Here is a 22,921-nt window from a genome sequence, read left to right as displayed (position 1 = left end):
TAACCTTCCAGATGGAGATGCAGATTCAACTTTCTTAAAAACCTTCAGATCTCTGTACCGTACCTAAATGTACAGACTCAGTACCATCTTCCAGGTGTAATATAAATCAGGCTGTTTCTAGGTTCACTGTTACAGATGAAAATTTCCCGATAGTGATCAAGGTTTTTCTATATCGCCAACTCTGCTTTTGTTCTGGTTGAGGCGTTTCCAAGTTTTTTTTTTAAAACTAACACGTGTTTTCTGTACACTGAATCTGTGCCTCTAACTTATCCTGCAAACAGTATCCCTCTGATCATGGACTGAGTACCTCAGAAAGCCATTAGCAATGTTAATGTTATTAATTTGAAAGCAAAAGGAAGATACTTATATTTTATAAGTAGATTTATGGTTTGCCTTTTTAATGCTGATCTGCACAGCACGAGCCCATGTTAAATGTATATAGATTAACCTTCTGTCTCTGGCAGACGGGGATTAGACGTTTGTTGACCCAACAGATTTTGCTAACATGGATTCCGAATCATGCTGGCAAAGTGAAATGCTGTCATTTCTTGGAAGCCCTGATGTCTTCACCTATGCAAGTAATCAAGTGGCTGTTGCTTTTTGGGCCTCTGACAAGCAGCTGAAAGTATAACGCAGTGCAGTAATCCTCTGGCCGGTACCTGCAGTTTCCACTACTATTGCAGTATTATCTAAACCGCTGCGGCAAAAGCATCCTTGGGGAAACAATGACGTGTGCAATTTTTATGACGCATGGAAACTTCACGCTCCTATCTCATTATAGGGTATACATTTGCTACTTCTTTATTTGTTTTTTTTAAGGATGCTGTCATTAGCCATGGTAGCTCAAAGGTCAAGTCTTTAATTTTGCCTTTCCATGCGAAGAGGATTACCTCCGCTTAAGAGGCATGGAACAATAGATAGCTGCGAGTCCTCCCATCCTGATCCATCTTAAAGCGTCCAGCCCATGAACTAAAAGTAAATGAATGACAAAATGGTCAAATTCATTTGTGCCCACTTCAGTGAGATTTTATGTGCAACGGTGCCAATGGAAAAACTCTATTTTTTGCAGAAGAAAATTTTACAGATCCGAAGGCTAGATAGAGGACAAAACTGTCCGGCAAAATACTTTTTGGGGAAAATATTTCCTTCTAGGTCAAGTTGTGCATATTCCCGGACCTTCAACTTCACAAAGTGAGGTTTGCATATTCTACAGGCTTTGGCTATCCGCAAACGGAAAGTAACCTGGTTCTGCATGAGCTCCTGGCATCAATCTAGGCTGAACTCTGACCTCCTGAGACTCATTTATTTATTTATTTATTTATTTTATTTTGAGAGTTTTATATAGCGCGAACAAGATCTTTGCAGATATCAGAGCGTTTTACAACAAGGGGGTAGTAAAAACAAGAGAGCAATTAACAGGCTTTTGAGCGACATATAGTTGAGGTAGTAAATGGGTAGTAAAAAAAAGGTAGATAAATGAGGGAGCATAAACAATCAGTTAAACAATAATACAAATAGTCAATCTGATAAGCAAGTATTACAAATAGTCAGGAGTCTCAAAAAGTTCCAAAGTTAGGTACATGTTCAGGTGAATTTAGCCATGAGGATAGCTTTTACTTCTTTCTTAAAGAATGTAGTGGAGGTGATAAGTCTGGTTTCTGGAGGGAGTGAATTCCAGATCCTGGGTGCCATTCCTGAGAAGGAGCGCTTATATGTTTTTTCCTTCCGGAATCTACGAGGTTTCAGAAGGAGATTCTTTGAACTTCTAGTGGATCTTGAGCCACCAGAAATTGTCAGCTTCTGAGTAAGGTAACCGGGGGAGCTGTGGTGTATAGCCCTTTGAGTCATGCATGCAATTTTCAGATGTATTCTGGCCTCAAAAGGCAGCCAGTTCAAGGATTTTAGGTCAGTGGAAATATGTGAGTGTTTTTTTGATCCAGTGATAAGTCTCGCTGCCGCGTTCAAAGAGGCTCTCGGGTGCAGTTGTAGATAGGGGGAGTCCACAGAGGGCGACGCTACCGTAGTCTAAGCGCGGCATGACTAGGGCTTGTACTGCAGTTTGGAAGTCCTTGGCTGGGAGGAAGGGTTTAAGTTTCCTCAGGGTATTGATTTGGAAATTAGCTCCCTTCGTTGCGTTGCTGATATGCCGTTGCATGTTGAGATTGGTGTCAAGTGTTATACCTAAAGATTTCGCTGAGTCCACGATGGTAGGTTGGACATTGAGTGCAGTTAGGTGCTTAAGCCAGGTTTGAGAGGTGGAGCTTTTCACAGGAGGTGAGATCAGCAGGAACTCAGTTTTCAGGGCATTGAGTTTGAGGTGATTATCGGCAAGCCATGATTGTGTGTTTCTGAGCGTTGAGTTAAGAAGTTTGATGTCATTGGGGGATTGTAATTTCAGGTATAGTTGGGTGTCGTCTGCGTACATGTGAAAGTGTACATTAGATGCTTGTAGCAGGGTGGTGAGAGGTTCCATGACCAGGTTGAACAATGTTGGAGAAAGGGAAGTTCCTTGTGGGACGCCTAGTGTTACAGGCACTGGTGGGGACATCCGGTTGTTGCTCTTGAATTTCTGAGACCGGTTATGTGGGAAGGAAGTGAACCATTTGAGAACTGTCCCACATAGGCCCATTCTGGTATTTAACAACTCAAGTAAGTTCTCGTGTTTGACTTTGTCAAATGCTGAGGACAGATCAAGAAGGATGAGGAGGCAGGTATCGTTTTGATCAAGGATTTGGAGGGCGTCGTCAATTATGTGTGTAATAGCAGTCTCAGTACTGTGCCCTGCTTGGAAGCCTGATTGATGAGCGTTGAGGAGGTCAAACTGTTCAATGTGTTTCGTTAGTTGGAGTTGTACGCATTTTTCCAACAATTTGGCAAGGATGGGAATGTTGGTAATAGGACGGTAATTGTTTAAGGCAGAAGGGTCAGCTGTTGGTTTCTTGAGTATAGGTGTGACTTGTCCAACTTTGAGGGAGTCGGGGATGTGACCTTGCTGAAGTGAGCTATTGATAATTTTGGTCCATAGTGGGAGGAGAATTGGGATGAAGTCCTTTACAGCGTTAGCAGGAAGGGGGTCTGTGAGGTGATTGGAAGGTTTCAATGTGGTGAGCAGTTTGTTAATTTTATCTTCAGAGTAGGTATCAAAGGATGGCCATGCAGCATTGTTCTTTGGTTCAGTGGATGTTGTGCTGTAGGGGTTGGAGTAAAGGTTTACGTCATTGAGGAGATCTTTCCTTATGTTATCAGTCTTTAGATTGAAGAAAGCAGAGAAGTCTTCAGAGGATGGTATATCACCTATTGTGCTATGTGATAGTTGGGGTTGTTCCTTGGAATGTGTATTGATTAGTTCAAACAGCTTTCTTGGTCGGTTTTTTGCTTGGTTGAGCTGAAGGCTGAAGAAATCTGATTTTGTGCGCTTGATTTTCCTGAAGTATGTATTTCTCTTTTCCTTCAGAGTTTTAAGGCTTAGTGCAGAAGGGGCTGATCTCCAGGTGCGCTCTGCCATGCGCATGGCCCGTCTATCTTCGTTGAGTCTACCATCATACCATGGGTTGGATTTTTTAGTGGAGACTCTTTTCAGTTGCAAGGGGGCGGCTTCATTGATTATAGAAGTCATAGAGTTGAGGTAGTGGTCGTTCAAAGATTGAACGTCCAGAGCACCGTTAGGGGGAAGGAGGAGATTGCAGCTATGAGAAGGTAAAGAGTTTGGATTGAGATTCTTCAGGTCCCTTTTCCAGACTTTGGATTTGGTGGGTTGAACCGGGTTAAGTTTAACTTTTTCATTGATGAAGAATGTGATAATGTGGTGGTCTGACCAGTCACAGGGTTGGATTGATCCAAGTTGGGTAGAGTTTTCTTTAGAAATGATAAGGTCGAGGATAAAGCCTTTATCATGTGTCGGGCTGCTGCAGATTTGGGTGAGGTCAAGAGCGTTGAGGTAATTTTTTAGGCTATTTACCACCGCGTCATTGTGATCATTCCAGTGGAGATTGAAGTCACCAAGGAAAATTTGAGTGTGTTGCCGACCGGAATTGGATGAAATTGTGTCCATGAGTTGTTGGGTGAAGATGAGGTTGTCCCCAGGTGGATGGTAGATGACGTGTAGAGAGCATATAGGTTTGCTCTTGCTGATGACATCTAGGCAGAAGTATTCACATGAGGTGAGAGATGGGGAGCTGGCTCTAGTAACTGAGAGGTTGCTTCTAAAAATACATGCGATTCCACCGCCTGATTTGCTAGGCCTGTCAAGTCTAATGATGTGGTAGTTGGGGGGAACTAGAATATCCATGATGGGTGTAGAAGATTCAGTTAACCAAGTTTCAGTCAGAATGATTAGATCAATGTCCAGTGAAATAATATCAGCGACGTCTGAGGAGTGTCTAGGGGCCGACCTGCAGTTGAGAAGTATGCATTTGAGCCTTGGGGTGTAGGGGGTGGTGGAGGGTTCTAGAGTGAGGGGGACTTTTTTAGGGTTATTTGGGACGGAGCCTCTGTTGTTTTGAGTGGGGAGCCTAAGGGCGTTAGGGTGAATCGTGGGGATGGAAAGGTGTGTGGTGGCTAGGTTGGTAGGGTAACTGGGTCATATGAGCGGAGGAGGGTGTGTATGTCGTGGTCCGAAAGAGGATTGATGGTGCGACAGGAGCGGTTGATGGGATTACGAGCGGGGATAGAGGTCTAGTGTCGGAAGTTTTGTGTGAGAGGATGAGCAGGATGAGTGGGGGATTTGTTAGGGGGGGAAGTGGTAGTAAGTAGGGGTTGTCTGGGTTCTTTGAAGAGTAACTCTTTGAGGGTGTGGAGATCTTCTTTGACTTGGAGGAGGGTGGACATAATCATGTCTAGCGTGGGATTGGGAGTGGAGTTGGGACTGGGTACTGAAAGTGTATAGGTGTCTATGTTACAGGAGTGTGGGGGAGGGGGTGTGATGCTATTGGAGGGGTTAGTGGTGTTAGTGAGTGGGTTAGTGGTGTTAGTGAGTGATTTAGAGTTCGGAAGGGTAGGTATGTTGGGAGTGAGGGGAGAGGTTGAGTTAGGGGGGGAGGGATGTTGAGGGGTGAGTGTAGGCTAGGCGTTGCGGGGGTGCATGTGAGGTGGTGGGGACTAAGAGTGGGGGGGGAGAGGTTGAGGGATAAGTGAGGGCTAGGGGAGACTGGGGGCTAGGGGAGACTGGGGTGCAAGTGAGGTAGTGAGGACTGAGAATGGGGGGGTAGAGGTTGCTAGCTGGGAGAGGGCTAGGGGTGACTGGGGTGCCGGTGGTGTAGTGAGGGCTCGGAATGGGGGGGGAGATAGGAAGGGAGGAGGATCTATTGTGGGGAGGGGGAGTGTAGTTGAAGGAGGTAGGGTGTTCTGAGAGTCCAGTAGGAAGTGGGAGGGCAGGGTTCTGTTGGGGGGAAGATGGGGTGGGGAGGATGTGGGATGAGGAAAGATCCAAGTCTGTGATAGAGGGATGTGAGTTGACTGTAGTGGGTGGGTGATGGAATAGAGTAAAGGGGGAGGGGGGATGTGTGTTAGTGATAGGAGGTGCTGTGGAGTCAGGGTTGTTAGGATTGGGGGCCAGATGAATTGGAGACTGAGGGTTGGAGATATATTTTTTGAACGTGGGGAACAAGTTGTCGAATAGGTCAAGGTTCCTGTCTGTGGATTGAATTAAGATGATGCCGTTGTTATAGATGGTGATGGTAGCTGTAGCTGGGAAGAGTTGGGTAGGTGTGGTGGACAGTGTTAAGCCATGGGCGGATTTCCTGGTGGCGGAGATAGTGAGGAGTGTGAGGAACGCTTTTCTCCATTGTGCTCTACGTGTAGTGTATAGGATGAAATCTGTGTTCTTGGCTCCATTGTTTAGTGAGAAGTAAGTGTCTACAAAAGGGTTTCAGGGTGGGACTTCAGGAAGTTGTGTTTAAAACGTTTGGCCGTTTTTTTGGCGAGCTCGGGGGGAGGGTGGGGTAATTTTTATATGTGTGCTTGCCTATGGGTTCCATGTTGGGTGTAGAGGTGTAGGTGGGTGCCGGTTGTTGTGTGGATACGTTAGGGGCTAAGGTAGGTGCGAGTGGTTAGGCTAATAAGTGGTCAAGAAGAAGTGGAGAAATTGACTAGTCTAAAATGGCCACTTCCTTAGGCAAGGAGGGTAGAGAGGATTGACTAGTCTAAGATGGCCGCCAAGTTGGAGCAGGTAGAGAGAAGTATTGTAGTCCTTTTTTTGTTATGTTTTGAGAGACTAGTTCACTTTCTGAGCCAGGGCTGACCGAGGAAGTCCAGTTTCTATCTAGTTGAGTGGGGAGAGGGGAGTCCTATGTCTGTTTTGAGGGTCGCAGTGCCAGGCTGAGTTTTAACTTTGTGAGGGACTGATAAAAAATGGAGGCTAATTGTTGTTGTAGAAGTTTTATGGCCCCAGCCATTTTGGGTAACCGATCTTGGAAGGGTAAATACTTAAAGAATTAGGAGCGGTGCAGAAACAGAGACAGAAACAGTACCTTATCATAGTCCTGTGCATCCAATGTGTTGGAGTAATAGTCAGATCGATTCTGTCACCGTGGGAATCATCGACGTGTGAAAGAACTTCTTCTGTGATGATCTGCAGGGCTGCTCATGAAGGACACGGGAGCAGCGTGGGGGCCTCGGGAAAGGCGCGATGAAAGAGAAGGACAGGAGCGGGTAATTGCACTGGGCAGATCCGTGCCTCAGTCTCAGGACCATTAATCCGGCGTCGAGCTGCCGACGGCCAGCCAGGGGGACACGCCGAGTCGGGAGCTCAGCCCGCCTCGCTAGCAGCCGTCGCGTCAAGCCCCAGGGCGCTCTGCCCCTCAACCCCCGCTTGCCCGCAGGAGCTCCGTGAGTGTAATTTCCGATATTTCCTCGGGCTCGAGGCGGCCCGCCTCCTCAGCTAAGCCCACTGCTGAGTGCCGTGCACCAACCAAGGCGAACCAGTCGGGATCCCAGCAGCTGCCGCCAGAGGCCACAGATCGCTCCGACAGGAGCCGCCCAGTCAGAACCAAGGCTCCTCACCAGTCGCACAGCCCAGGCGACACAGCCCTCGGCAGTCAGGTGGGGGACCTCATGAGCTCTGAATGCTCCAGTTTGGGAATATTGTTTTCGTTTACTTCCAAAGATTATTCTGTCATCTCCACAAAAGTTTAGTACTATTGAGATCTATATTTGGTACCCGATTTGCTTATAAATGAGACCTGATGCGGGGCGTTGCTGCTTTCGTAAGTTATGTTTTCCTCAAGAAGATAAGGTCCTGGGACCTAATCTTGATCTCAGGCTGAACTATGTATTAAAGATGCATCCAGTTCCAGATTTTGGCTTTCTCTTTTTAAGATGCCTTTTTCCCTATCGACGCTGGTGACAAGCTACAAGAAAGTCTGAATTTGTGTCATTGGACCTAAATTTAGTAAACTTCACTGTTGGTAGTAACTCGTTTGACTTAACATGTTGCATGTATACCTCCGCCTAAAGGAGAGCTTAATCAAGATTCTGCTCTTCATCTGGCAGTGATCTGCCTTTAACAACCTATAGTTTACTAAGAACATGGTAATGTCTTCTCTTGAGCCCTGGAAACCCTCCAGTAACCAGAGGCAGCCTATCGTACTACAATCAGTAAGGCTTTTTCATCTCCAAGATGTGCTACAGCAAGAAAGTACACAATGTCAAATTGCTCGGTCTGCAAATCTATTTAGTTCGCAAAAAGAAAAGGCTGCAGGGGCCTTTGGAATCCCCTTCACAGGTCAGATTGACAACTACTGGGAAGATGGAATGTTACGTATATGCTAGTACTTTTGTTCGCTGTCGTTGTTGGGGGCTTTGTGTTGATTTTCTGAGGTGGTAGCCGTAACAGATGTGTGCTCCTCAAATCCCCATGAGAGTAGGACCATTCAGAATGTGGTTAGCCTAATTTGAAGTTTAAAAATCAGTGTCTCTGGTGGTGGTCTGACCAGTTTCTGAAAATCATCCTAATGTTACTGATGGCTTTCTATCAAGGCCGTAGGTCATTTGTCTTAGTTTACTATAAAAAGTTGGTTGTGTTATACATTGATGCTCTAATTATGTTCTTCCACAAAGAGCCGGGCATTCACATCTTGCCCCCTCTGGCCATGAATATTTGAAATTGTGCCCTAGACACCACATGTTAATGCTTTGTGGCAGTCCATCCCATCAGAGTGAAGAATGTAGAATTAGTTGGACTCTGCAGATTCTTAGACCAGCTGCACTTTAGGGGCCAGATGTACGGCCATTGACATTAGCAAATTGGGAAAAATTGCGATTAGCCAATGCCAATGTACAACACAGTCAGAGACACTGTTTGCGATTCCCAAAGGGGTCCCAAATTGCATGCTTCATCATTATTCATGAGGCACTCGCAATTTGCGGCCCCATTGGGAATGGCTGGCGCTCCCAGGTATGGTGGCCTGCTGGTCTCACCAGACCTCCATGTCTGGGACTACTTTTAAATAAAGCAGTTTTTTTTTTTTTATTTTTTTTTAAATGCATCCCGTTTTCCTTTAAAGGAAAACGGGATGCATTTAAAAAAAAAAAAATGAAATGTTTTTCTTTCATGTTTTAAGGTGTGACTTTATCTTCTTTCGCCTGGTGTAACACGCTCTCATCCTGTTTCAGAGATAAAATTCAGGCCATCCAGGCTACATTTCCTTCTGGTAATGGTTGCCGTGAGGGGCCTTTGGCGGTGCTGCCCACTGCTTCCACCTGCTCTCTGTCAGCATTTAGAGCAGTCAACCCCCTGAAATCTCTTAAAATCCTCAGGGGGCTCAAGTCTGGTTCTCCTTCGGACTCCTGCACGGCCAGGCTTCTGGCAGCGGTGGCAGAGAGTGTAAATATAGAGGTGAACTCTATCATCCATCTGTCTCTTCGGACAGCGGTTGTTCCTCCGGGGTGGAAGCAGGCGAAGATCTTGACACTACTTAAAGAGCCTTCTCTGGATCCCCTTAACCACAGGAACTATCGGCCTATCTCCCACCCCCCAAGTGCCAAGGTTTGTGAGAAAGTGGTCAATAAACAGCTTACAGAGTATGTGGAGACTGAGGCACTTCTGCATCCAGCTCAATCAGGGTTTCGAGCCTCTCACAGCATTGAGACGGTCTTAGTAGAGGTGGCAGAGACCACCTGGGAGTACCTCGACTCCGGCAGGAGGGCGTCATTAATTTTGCTGGATCTCTCGGCGGCGCTCGACACAATCCCACATGCTCTTCTCTTGGCCCGTCTTGCAGAGATTGGTGTGTCGGGAGTTGTTTGGGGTTGGCTTAGGTCTTTCCTGAAGGAGCGGGTTGAGCAGATTTGGCTCCCTCCTTTCTCCTCCTCCCCTCAGCTGGTTACTACTGGAGTACCGCAGGGTTCCTCCCTTAGCCCTCTTCTCTTTAACATTTATGTTACGGCGCTGATCTATCTGGCAGAGGAGCTTGGGCCTAAGGTGATGACCTATGCGGACGATACCCAGTTGCTGTTTACTTGGGACAAAACATCAGACTCCGTCTCAGCAGCACAACAGTGCCTAGCATCCATTTTTAAATGGTTGGCAGATGCCCAGCTTAAGTGCAATGAATAGAAATCTGAGATTCTGCTCTTTGGTAAATTCCCCCCTGATTACCGAGAGCATCTGTGGCCGCCCGACTCTCTACTGCCCCTTTCCACGGGACATCCCACTAAAAAGAAACTGGCCGGCTGCTGCTTTGGCCTTCTTGAGACTCTTAGGAACTTTTTTCCACTCCTTCTGCAGGCAGCAAGAGAAACTCTCACGTGCGCTTTGATTCTGTCTCGACTGGATTATGCCAATGCCCTCTATGCTGGCGCCCCTGGCTACCTGCTCAAAAAGTTACAGGTGGTTCAGAATACGGCGGCCAGATTATTGGGCATTTCGGCGAGGAACAGTGTGACTCTCCAATTGCGCTCTCTTCATTGGCTGCCTGTGGTGGACAGGGTCAAGTTTAAATCTTTGATTCTGGCCCATCGTGCTCTCCACGGTTATGGCCCCCTTTATCTTCAGAGGCGCTTTTCTTTTTATGTTCCTTCGCAAGCCCTCCGATCCATGTCCCTTTGTTTTGTTCGGTCGTGCGCTTCAAGTTCCAGAGGCTAGGGGGCAGCTCTTTTGTGGTGAAGGCTAGTGTGGCCTGGAATGCCCTCCCCCTTGCCGTGTGGTCCATCCACGACCCAGCTATGTTCAAAAAGAAACTTTCTTTGCCTGATAGCCTCTTCTTGCACCCCTCTGGAATCGCGCCGGGACACTCACGAGGATCCGAGCGCGTTATAAGTGGATATAACCTAACCGGTAGTGGTCCCTGGTACCACGGCCTGACCATAAAAAATATTTCCCCCTGTATTCACAAAGGGGAAGGGGGTCCCCTGGGGAGACCTCTTTCCTTTTGCGAGTGCTTTACCACCCTCTTGGCAAGGGCAATAAATTGTGAGTGTTTTGCAACCGCAATTGCGGTCGTAAAATATTCTTACATAGGGTAGCTATTAAGAAGGGACGCCCTTTCCTAATGGCGAATCGCAAATCCTATTTAGCAAGTCGCAAATAAATTGTGACTTGCTAAATCGGGTTTGTACATGGCCCATTGGTATTTTTACATGTGCAAAAGGGTTGCAAACCCGTTTGCGCAGGCAAAAATGGGTCGTACATCTGGCCCTTTGTAGTTAAACTGCACAATATCAAGGTGTCTCTTGACTTTCCCAGAGCACCTTGAATGGTCAGACACATTGTCCATTTCCAGCAGTCTACATCGAGGATTAGTAGAGAGACTCTTGGTTCACTGTGGATACTTTTCTCATTAGCTTTTTGAATGTAGTGAGGGGGTGGGCTTGCTATTGATAGCATTATGTAAACAAGGCAAGGGGACCACAAATGTCTGTCATTGGGTAACACGCCATATCCCTATCCACACCTTTCAAGTTCTTACATTGTTGACAGAATTATAAAGGTCAAGTCACTAGTTAGTAATGAGGAAAGCTAATTAGCTGGTAATCCCGCTACTTCAAGCTCTCCTTTTTGCTTCTTTTGGGTCTATGGATACTTGGTCATTTTTATGAGAAGCTGGCATCCTCCGTCTCTAAATAGATCAATATGGCTGAGTGGGTTGTGGTACTAGAACAGTAATTGCAGGGCGAAATTTTGTAATTTCCTCTACAAATTAAAACGTGGCAATTACAAATGTCATGATTTCCCAACTCAGCGGTACTTCTATATATGAATTTCTTGTCTTTTATGATCTTCTCTGCTGATTTAAATAAATCTTTGCAATTTTTTGTTTGCTCTTTCCCTTTGTAGGTAACGTCTAAGCCGTTCCTTTATCCAGCACCTGAAAGTCAGCCTCCCGCCTACAGTAGTCTGATGATCGAAGATGCCAATCCTGGAGAAACTTACAACCAATCCGCCTTTTAAGGCACAGACCTCCTTGATTAGACTCCAGTCTATTAGAAGTGCCTTGTGAACTCAACACTGGCTGTAATGTGTAATGAGCAGCCCACAAAGAACCACAGCAAGTCCATGTCCTACTAGGCTTCTTTGGGAGTCTGTCCATCCTTGTCTTCTGGCATCATCGCTTCTCTTTTGGAAAATGTGAAAACTCTCATCGGCGAGTATGGGGGAGATAGTTAATTTGTGTCCAGCTCCAAGTTTGAAGATTTGCTGTGCTCACCTCTGGTCAACCGACTCTGTAGTTGCAGATGGATAGCAAAAGACTTTACAGTGCCTCTTTGGGTAAGATGGCACCATGAGTCTTCTGAAACATCAGTCTGGGAGTGGGAGGGCCTTGCGCCCTAGTGGCTTTGTTATAGGTGGGTGCGTTGCTCATGCAGGGTCTGAGACAGATGGAAGGGACATTTTCAAACAAAAGAGGGGGCTGCTATTTATGTAGATACTGAGAGTATCTTGTACACTATTGAATTCTCTACTGTGTAGATGACCATGGCTTATTTATATGAATGACTGTTGTTTTATCTTTTGTTAAGAACAAATACATATTTTTTTTTTTCAGCAAAATCGGTGTTCGGGTATCATTGAGGCTTATCTGGTCACTTGAAAGTCATGAGTGAGGGGTTTGATGGAAAATGGAGATCACTTTTGTATGTGGGCTGAAGCTGGGGACCATAACTCTTCACTAATACTGTACTAATTGAAATTCATTTTCACAGCCGGTGTTTTCTCCAAATGACATTTGAGGGCGGACACTGAGCAGGATGGTGGTGTGTGACAGACATAGAAAGGAGTACGTTATAGCAGATGTGTGAGCTGCAGGAGGGGTAAAATAGCTATCGATACTGCATTGCAAATCAGAGACAGAAAAGGGGCAGTGGGAAATAGCTGTGTCAGCACAGTGGCTGGAAGTGTGGTGCAGCAATGGAAGCAAGCATTAGAACCCTGTATGGATTGTAAAGGGTAGTGAAGTGGGAGGGTGGGGAGGACATGTTCCTTTGTAGTATGTTGATGGTATTTTCACTCTGGCAAACCATGTGTGGATCTGTAAAAATGCTGAAGTTTTACCCGGTGAGATACCAAGAGTATTATCAAGAGTTCTAAACGTTGTACCTAGTGTTGCTAAAGTAGAGCTTTTCACCACACAGGTGACCATTAGGTTGCTTCTGTTCCCCTTAACCATCTAGACGTATATATGTGCCGCCAAACCACAGCCAGCTCAATTGACAAAATCTCCTGCCCCATACGCACAACCACATCCATCTATACTCCTTTACCTCGTCACCATTCAGCTGCTACTTGCAGTTCCCACCAGCCTTCAATGAAACCAGTCACCTGTGACCACCTGCCGTCATGCATAAAGAATTTCTTGAACACCTCTTTCTGCCCACCTTCACAATACACAGCACATCAAGTCATTGGTGTCTTCCTACCATCTATACACACTTATGCATGTATAGGGATGGGCATGCATACATACATAGCTGCTTGCAGTTGATGGTGTTACATTTCAATTAATATACGAGTAATGAAGAAGCAGCAATTCAATGCGATTGTGTTGTGTTCAACATACCTTGTTATTCATTAATTAACATTGCAAATGGAGAACCATGTAAAGTATCCCAAAACATTTAGATGAAACATCTAGAAATCAGTAGAACACACTTGTTAACTCCTTTAAAATTGGTCAAAGCACATCAGCAATAAAATGCCATAACATTGTACAAATTTATAAACTCTTGTGCCCACAGGTAAACAATTTAAATGCCACTGCTTAAACTTTAAACATAGAGTATTAACTGGTGTAGCGAAAGAAAGAGGGAAAGTAGAATCAATACAGAGGTCAAATGGTTTATTCTAAATCTACAATATAAAGATTTATAATTTTAAAATCCTCTTTAAAGCCGGATTTTAAGTCACAATTTTGAAAATGCCACTTCTAGAAAGTTTAACCATTTGGTCACACGATTAGTTGTATTTTGCATTTGGCTTTTGTGTATGCCTCCCAGACAGCCACACAATAGGGGGTTTAGGTGTTGGTTAGATGGGCCATCTTGACATGTTGACATAGGTTTAGTTGTCACATGTAACACTTGTGCTCCAGCTCATTTCCCCCTTGCATAAGGCTGCCTGGCTTCAAGATGGCCGCCACTTCGGACATTACTGCAAATCAAATAAGCTTCTGACCAAGAAGCACCCCTATCGGCCCCCAAAATAGCGATTCGACATTAAAACAAAAGACATCTGGAGTCTTTGGGTATGATGGTCATCTTCTCGGCCCCAACGGCATCTACCGGACATCTCGACCACTTAACTAACTATCGAATTCGCAGGCATGTTCCCAGGCCCCTTGATTAAGCTCCCACTCGTCCCTCACCTACTGAAGGGATGCCTGAACTCAATCATGGCTGCCATTCCGGACATCCCAACACACACTGAAAAGATTCCAACGTGAATCTCATCATCCTTGCCCCCGCTGACACGTTTAGAGTACTACGCACGCCCGATTCAACGAACAGAGGGTACTTTGACCGCTCTCCAGGCACAATAACCGCTCCCCACGCAAGCTCCAGTTCTTTTATCCACTGCTAAGAGCTGCCTAGCACTAATAGGGACATCACCTCAGATCAAAGGAGCTTCGGCGCAAGACACACTCCTCTAGACCCCTGCTACGCTGCCCTTCGCCTCTGCCGCAGCCTAATTATCACGCCGTAAGCAAGAAGCTCAACGCAAAAGCGCAATCTCCAATCATCAAGAGCACCTTACTCGTTAGTCCTACAACCTCTAACCACCCAGGACACTCCAGTAGATCAACAAACCATTCCCCCTAATTGCTCCAGGATGCCTCCGGCCTTGAGTTCAGTCATGCAGTCCTGCCCGTTACTGAATCTCCTCTTGGTCAGAACACCTACACCATAACTTTCCCACAAAAACTCTCCTTCAAAGCAAAAAAACGCTTTAAACAATCTAATTAGGCAACATCCCGAAACACTTATTGTGGACACCTACCACTGCTCATCCGAGGGCAAAGAAAAATGGACTTCATTTTTCACACATTTAAGACCGGACTTATGGGTTACCACTTTTAACTCCCTCCTCCCTGTCTCAAAAACTACCCTCACAGAACACAACCGGAAACGGACTATCTCACCCCTCAACCAACAGTTTCTCTCCGGAGACATCACCATCACCATTTTCCTGAATGGCACCATTCTTATTCAGGCGAAAGATGAAAACCTAGAGTTCTTCGACTCCCTATTCCCCACTCTAAAGACGGCTACTGCTCTCTACCCTCACCAGCCACGCACCCCCCCCAGTGGCTCCAGTCAAACCCCCAAGCCGCAAAGTAGGCTTCCATCACCTCTTCGTGCACCACCCCCCATGCCTACTCATGTCACCAGCCATTCGCCCCCCCCCAGCCCCGTCCCTCAATTCCCCTCACCCCTCGGCCACCTCCACTTCCTCCCTACCTCACAGAACTCTGCCACCCCCTCCCTCCCATCTCCCAATCCCCCGGACACCTCCCCTTCCTCCCTACCTCCCAGAACACTAGCGTGCACCATTCCACTCAGTGAAGATAACCACCTCTCCCAAAGGGGCTGCAAGCCTCCTCCCTCTCGTTTCCTTGACCACATGATCTCGAAACCTGAACCTGATCCTCCTACCCCTGCTATCCCCCCGATCATTCTCACCCCAAACCCTTTCCCCCTCTCTAGCCCTCGCCCATCTGAACCCCAATCCTGATTCAGTCCCTCCCTCCCCAACTATCTCTCCAAACTGCAACTCGCCCCATTACCCCTCTCCCTCCCCAATTGAATTGAAAAGGGATTTATCCAGCGCAACATTGCCCGTAGGCGTCAAGGCGCTGGATAAACCCAGTCCTCTACAAACCGGAATCGGTCCCTCCTACCTCTTCTCTCCCCCCCCCACGAAGGCCCTGCCCCTTCGCCCCTCTCACTTAAGGCCCAGCTCCCCCCTCACTACCCCCCCCAGCTCCCATGATGACACATCGCTTGGACCTTCTTGAAGCCCAGATCGCCACGCTGATCCTCTGACTAAAAGAAACCCTTTCCTCCCTAGAGAAACTCCAGCTACCCCCCATCTCGTCTCACCTCCCATTAGGAATGATGCCCCCCCGATCAGATCCCTGTCCCCCCTCAGGCTCTCGGCCTCCTCTTACTGAACCCCGGACTGAACCACAAGTTGATTGTCCCAGAAGAACCTCTTCCTCTCTCTCCCCTCAGGAAGTGAGCTCCCGAGTCGCATCCTATAAACCCCCTCCCAACCATCCTACACAAGCTCTACTCCCGCACCCCTCACCCCTTTCTTCGATCCAAGTCATCACTGGTATGAGAAGAGACCCGCCTCACCGAAAAACCGCCAGACCCCCAGCCCATCTCGCATCCCTACCCAGAGCGAATTTGGTCAACCGGAACCTGGATGCAGACCCCCCCCATCAACTGCATGCTCATCAACTGCAGGTCAGCCGTCAAACATGCAACTGAATTAGCTGAAACTATCCTCTCCCATGACCTAGATGTAGCCTTCATCACTGAAACTTGGCTGAACACCCTATCCCCTCCCATCTTGGACACGCTGGTGCCTCTCGGTCAACATCAATTCGCCCCACCACAGCCCACTCCAATGCCTTCTCCTTTACCACCCTCCAGGCAACGCTACTGAATTTGACGAACAGCTGGCGATCTGATCACTCAAACCGCTCTCAACAGTGACTTCAGAATAATTCTGGGCGACCTCAACCTAAGATGGAATGCAACCAAGAATCCGCTCATCCAATCTCTCACCTCCCTTCTACAAGACCACGATATGATCCAACACTGCTCAGAAGAAACACACCATAGAGGAGCGATCCTAGATGCAATCATTGCGGACAAAAAGATAATTTCAATTGACCACATCATCCCTGTGGACTGGTCCGACCACCACCCCATCCTCTTTCATATCAACCACCCGGCTCTTTACCTCCCACCCACCCAAACCTCCCCCAAGTGGGTCAGAAACTTATCGAAAGTCCCCCCTGACAAGCTACAAGATGCTCTCCGCTCACTCCTCCCGAGCTCGACGGAGCTCCTCTCAACCACGGATCTCACCTCGCTCTAGCACTCCAACCTGGAGTGCGTCCTGGACCAGCTGGCACCTAGAAAACTTAAAAAAAACAGAAGCATTCCCTCCAGGTCTTGGTTCTCCACTGACATCAATGATGAGCGCAGACTGCTAAGAGCCATGGAAAGATCCTGGAGGAACAACCCCACTGCCCTCAACTGGGACCAACTCAAAACAACTCGCAAAACCTACCTTAATCATATCAAGAACAAAAAGTCATCCTTCTGCTCTGCTCTAGACGAGGCTACAAACCGCCCCAAAGAACTCTTCAATATCAGGAACCAAACCTCCATACCTATGACAGACAGCTTAACTGCGTCCAAATCCCAGTGCGACGACTTTGCTAACTTCAACAAAATAATTGCCTCCATTATCCGATCTTGCAGCGATCTTTCCGTCCTCTCAGAGTTGCACCCCACTGCTTCTACCCACTCAAGACCAACAACTGCAGCCACTCGCTGGTCTTCCTTCCAACCCATCCAAACCGAAGCAATAAGTGATCTCATTGCCATCGCTAATCCCTCGTCTCACTCCCTTGATCAGCTGCCCTCGAGACTGACCAAAGACCTGAAACTTACTCTAGCCCCTTTCTGGGCCCAGATCATCAACAGCTCTTTGAACGATGGCTCCATCCCTGACTGCCTTAAACTAGGTCAAGTCACGCCACTCCTAAAAAAAACCTGTCCTCGACCCTACGGTCTTGAACAACTTCAGACCAGTGTCGAACCTTCCGCTCTTATCGAAAAATGTGTGCTATCTCAGCTAACCCATCACCTAGAGATCTTGAATCTTCTTGACCAACACCAATCTGGGTTCCTCACTGTGATGGATGACCTACTTATGTCTCTCGACTCCAACCAATGTAGCCTCCTCATCCTCTTGGAACTCTTGGCAGCGTTCGACACAGTGGATCACAACCTACTACTCAATGTCCTACAGAAGAGAGCGGGTTTGGAAAAAACAGTTCTCGAATGGTTCGCCTCCTTTCTCAACAACCGCACACAAATTATCAAAATTAAAAGCTCCAAATCGGACCCCCACCCCATTACTAGAGTCCCACAGGGGTCAGTACTCTCTCCACAACGTTTCAACATCTACATGGAGCCCCTCACTACAATTCTAAGGAACTCCAACATCCGCTTTCACCTCTATGCGGACGACACACAACTCTACCTGGAAACCACTTCGATCGCAGACATCCACAGACTAAATGACACACTCAGAGGTCCAACACTGGCTCTCATCCAACCACCTCAAACTTAATGAAGAAAAGACAGAAGTGCTCCTCATCTCAAACAAAAGTGAAAATCCCCAAATACTCGAATGGCTCAAAGCCTTAAACACCCTCAATGTTCCTCTTGTTCCTACAACCTCCGTCAAATCACTGGGGATCACTCTGGACCCAAAACTGGACATGAAAGAACACATCTCTAAAACTGCCAAAAGTGCTTTCCTTAACCTGAAACTTCTTTACAAACTGAAACCCTTCCTCCCCTTGAAAGACCTGAAACAGGCCACTCGGGCACTGGTACTCTCCAGGATTGACTATGGCATTGCTACTCTGACTGGAACAGCCAAATCTCGTCTCGGTCCTTTAACTGCTACCCTTAATGCAGCAGCTAGAATGGTCACGGGAACTAAGAAATATAAACACATCACCCCGGCTCTCAAGGACCTGAAATGGCTTCCTATTAACCTACGAGCCAACTTCTTCACAGCCTGCCTCACACACAAAGCCCTGCATGCAGGTAAACCGGAATATCTGGCCAATAAACTCAAGAGAGCCGGTCAGTCCAGGACCCTCAGAAGCTCCACACGCTACTACTCATACCTCTGAAATCACAGAAACGTGAAAGATCTAACCGGTCCTTTGCGGGAAATGCTCCAAAAATATGGAACTATATCCCCCCCCCCCCATATCAGGATGACCGCCTCCTTCCTGATATTCAAGATACTACTCAAAGCCTTCTTTCTTGAGCGGGCTGGATCGTAACGAGAACCCCCCGTATGACTTTGATAGTTCACTATCTCTTTGGTCCTAGCGAGAACCTGATGACTCTCCCTTGATCTCCGCCATGTCGCCCTCATGCTGATATTGTATAGACTTTTAGTTGCTACCATGTTTTCCCATACTCTCCCTACCCTGCTTCGACCTACCTGTTATGTTGATGCTTATTTGTATCCGTTGTGAAGCGCACGGATACCTTTGGGTCTAGCTAGCGCTATACAAAACTTAAATAAATAAACTTGTACTTCAAAGACACTGCCTCCTCTCACATTCAAAGGACTTCACACTAACCTATTGTGCCTGCAAACAGACTGAGACCACGGAAGAGAGGTAGGAAATTCTTGACATTTCTGTAGCGAGAAGGCTCCAAAACGTTTGTCCACTTCAAAGTGGACACCAGGCATAACGATGGGACCCTCAGACCCCCTCTTCAGTACACTTAGAGACCTGTACTACAGAAGGACTGCCCTGTTGTCTGAGGCCTGGCCTGCTGTTTGAGAAGATAGACTAGAACTGCACCGTTCATTCCAGGCTGTGGCTCCAAGGGTCAGGTGACTGACCTCCCGTCCTGAACTAAAGAGACACAACAAGCTCCAGAGGCTTCTCTGCAACTGCCCAGCTGATCTGCTGCACTGGACCTGCCTGGAAGTGCCTCTGGACCTGCCTGAGCCATGCTGGCCTCTGCTGGAGTGGTTCCTGATCCCAATGAGGTGTTCCCTGGTTCTGGGACCCTTGGTGAAGCATCAGTTGACCTCCTATAAGAAAAGGAGAAATCTTGACATTTTGGCTTTTTAGAGACTGCGGAGGGGCCCACCCTCACTGACAGCCAATGTGAAGCACCAGTGAGCCGACGCGTGATGCGACTGCTCGCAACGCGAGATCTGCACTCCGCCCCGCGGTGACTGCCAAAGCGGAGCTCCACCAGCGACCTTCTGCGACGCCTGAGAAGATCTTCGCACAATAGCAATGACCATCTGCAATGCTTTCCCTTCTCCTCATGACCTCCTCCACTGCAAGCTGGACTCTTTGCGCTGGACTTTAGAAACTAACTCTTTCAGCGGGGTTAACCTGGTGTTTGGTCCCTGTATCCGGCCCATACTGCATCGTGATCAGCCTGAATTTTCGTATGACCAGATAATTGCGAGTGGGCCTTTGTTCTTTTAGGCCCTATACATAACTTAAATCTTTGTAATTGCATATATCCAGTTTTACTTATTAGATTGGATTTTCATTTTTTCAAGTTTTACTCCATTTTTTTCTAAATTTGTGCGGTATTTTTCTTGTGTTGTGTGACCACTTTATTACTGTGCTGAATAAATACTTTACACATTACCTCCAAGTTCAGCCTGACTGCTTTTGTGCCAAGCTACCAGAGGGTTAAGCACAAGTTAATTTAGTGACTTTTGTGGTTCACCCGTACTCAGATTGTGGCTATTGCTTCAGAAGGGCTTACACCCCTCACAACCAACAACCCAATTTCTCACACCCCTCAATTGCTGTTTTATCTCTTCTGTATACTATAAGTGATCTGTCTTCAATATCCCCACACTTGTGAAATCAATATTCACTTCATCTTTATCCGATGCCTTCAATTGGTTAACATTAACTGTTACTTTACAGTTCTTAGTAATCATTCTTCACTTTTCAACCCTCTTCAAAGGACTCGTCCCTTTCATTGTAATAGGCTCTAGATGAGTGCCATGATCATCAATGGAATCTATCAATGTAGATCCAATATTATTTCCAAGTGAAAAGCGGTTTCCAATCACTATTCTATATGTAAAGGATTGTCAAAGCCATCAACTAACACAATATACCTAGAATTTAGACTCCTTCACACACCTCAGAGGAAGTATGGGTGTACTACTTTTGTTTTCAGAATTATTTTATCCTAAGTGTGCTGCCTCTTTACCCTCTCCTTCACACACATTGCATGATTCAATGAATTATTTGTCACTGATCACTCCAACATCCTGCAACAGCTTTGTTGAACTGAGCATTGAAGCATCAGACAAGAACAATCCAGGGGAATTGTCCAGTTTGGATGGCCTAGAAAACAAGTTAAATCCACTCATCCATACCGGACTTGTTCCTTTATTTTGTCTCTTTAACCCCTCCCATGCTCATGACGAGCTTAGCTCGTCATGAGCCATGGTTGCGCAGTGCTCATGACGAGCTGAGCTCGTCATGAACCGCCCGGCGCTCACACGTAGGGATAATTCCCCTGCTGTGCGAACGTTCAACAGAAACGGGCGTGGTCATGACGAGCTCAGCTCGTCATGAGCACAGCGACACTGTGCGGCATGACTAGCTGAGCTCGTCATGAACACCGGGGCGCTGTGTGCGCCCCCTGCCCCCCAGCACAAGCGGGGAAATTATCCCCACGGCCAAGGGATTAAGATCTGAGGACTCATTTAGAGTTTTGAGGAATCTAAACTCTTCAATTTCTGGAGCAAAGTCTAGCTATGGATTAGAACCCACCAGCTGAATTTTTTCCACAATATTGTCCCAGTGGTGCATGAAATACAGCTGGTGGATTGTAGACAAGATTTAGTGTTGTACCTCAGAAATTATAAGATTTTCCTTTCCCTCCTAATTCCAAATGTGGGCATTGTTCTTATGAGTAAGAGCAAAGACCTTCGACCTCTCCATGCCAAATATATCAAAGATTCTCAAAGGATATGGACACTAGTGTTACCCTGCCATTGGAACAGCTCATCAGTTCCTCTAAGGCCACTTGACTGCACTTTAATAAAAAACATAGAGTAGCAGTAGTGACACCTTTGCTGACACGACTTCCATTGAGCACGGACAAATCTAGCAACTTTTATCCCATAGTGAACCCCTCTCTTCAGTTGTGGCTGTATATGAGAGCGCTTTATGGCGCTTTTGGTGATAATGTGCTTTCAAATCTACAAAACAATGTTTATTAGGAACCCAAACCCTAGCGCCAGGTATAGGATTCATGTTTATCCACCCTGAGCCCCTCACAACACTCTTTTTTTTCCCTGTGGTCCATATAAAAGTAGTAAACAGGGCTTCATAATCCCAGTTGCTGTCTGCTCCTGTCACTGCCTTTATGACCTCTGCAACCAGGGGTAGAAAGAGCAGGGCCTCTGAAAACAAAGAAAAGGCTAGTCAGATGCTGCCCCAACTGACTTGCACCTACAGGTCATTCGGAGTCCAAGCACATAGTTACAAGACTGTAGAGCTACAGGTCTATAGATGGCTATCGTCAACCAAACTCTCTCAGGGAGCAGCTGTGGTGAGGTGAAATAATCTGTTGCCTAAATGTACACAGTTACTTGGCATGCCTTGTGTATTTGTGACCTGTTTCAAGCAAGTGACTGCTGCTTCTGGTATGATAGACAGTTTTTTTTGTGTGGTTTTGTTCCCCCTTGCTTTGTACCCATAACAAAGCTCTATGTATGCAAGTTGTGACTGCTAATGAAGACCATCCATGGGGCATAGGTTCATGCCTTTCTAAACTTGCTTCAGAAACTGAAATGCCACCTGCGATGCATGCTCTAAAACTCAGTGGACTGGCTTAATTTTTTTTTATCCTTTCTAGGTTGATGGAAACACAAACAGTTAGCTGGTTGCCTTGATCATACTAACACCTGTTTTGTGCAGTGCTTAGATACCACAAGACCATTAGCAAGCACTATATTAAGCTGTTAGTTATGGAGGCAAGTTCAGTCCAGCCCTTCTATGCATCTCGGGGGGAATGTGATAAGCCCCCATAGAGCGCCAGTAATATCCTTTTAAATTGTCAGTTTGCCCTCATTTTTTACGAGAGTGCCAGCCCGTTCTAGCTCAGGCCCATCGCTAATGTCAGTTACCAAGTTAATAGAGAGCCTGTGTTAGACCTGGCACCATTGGCGTGGGTCTCCCTTCCATTTTTTGCTGTTGCCTCCTGTGTTTTTGCTGGTCTAGATGCTTTGGGCACTTTGCCACTGCTATTTAGTTCCAACGTGCATGTGCTCCCTATTGTAAAGTATTGTAAGGATTAGTGACTCCATTATTGGCTTATTTTGTTTACTTGTCAGACCCTAGTACAGTGCACTGCGTGTGCCCAGGGCCTGGAAATCAAATGCTGCTGGTGGGCTTGCAGCACTGGTTGTGCCACCCACCTGAGCAGCTTGTAACTTATTGCTCAGGCCTGCCATTGCAGAGCCTGTGTGCAGCCTGGGGCTGCCATGTCGACTTGCCAAGTGCACCCACTTGCCAGTCCCTAAACGTTCCCTTTTCTACATGTTGGTCACCCCTAAGGTAGGTCCAAGGTACCCCCATGGGCAGGGTGCATTGTATCTAAAAGGTAGGACATGCACTGATGTGTGTGGCATGTACTGGTAATGAATTACAGCCAA

General features: G+C 46.8%; 1 protein-coding gene across 1 annotated transcript in view; it reads left to right on the top strand.

Annotated features, from left to right (window-relative positions):
- Positions 1-11,975, top strand: part of TMEM92 (transmembrane protein 92) — an 84,739-nt gene extending 72,764 nt beyond the window's left edge. Inside the window, exon 5 of the mRNA XM_078641396.1 lies at positions 11,273-11,975. Coding sequence (XP_078497522.1) covers positions 11,273-11,386 — 114 coding nt within the window. The 3' untranslated portion in view covers positions 11,387-11,975. The remainder of the gene's footprint in view (positions 1-11,272) is intronic.
- Positions 11,976-22,921: the final 10,946 nt, after the last annotated feature.

Source organism: Lissotriton helveticus, chromosome 5_1 (assembly GCF_964261635.1).
Source record: "Lissotriton helveticus chromosome 5_1, aLisHel1.1, whole genome shotgun sequence".
NCBI classification, from domain to species: Eukaryota; Metazoa; Chordata; class Amphibia; order Caudata; family Salamandridae; genus Lissotriton; species Lissotriton helveticus.
Note: the sequence above shows the minus strand (reverse complement) of the source record. Positions and strands in the feature narration are given on the sequence as shown.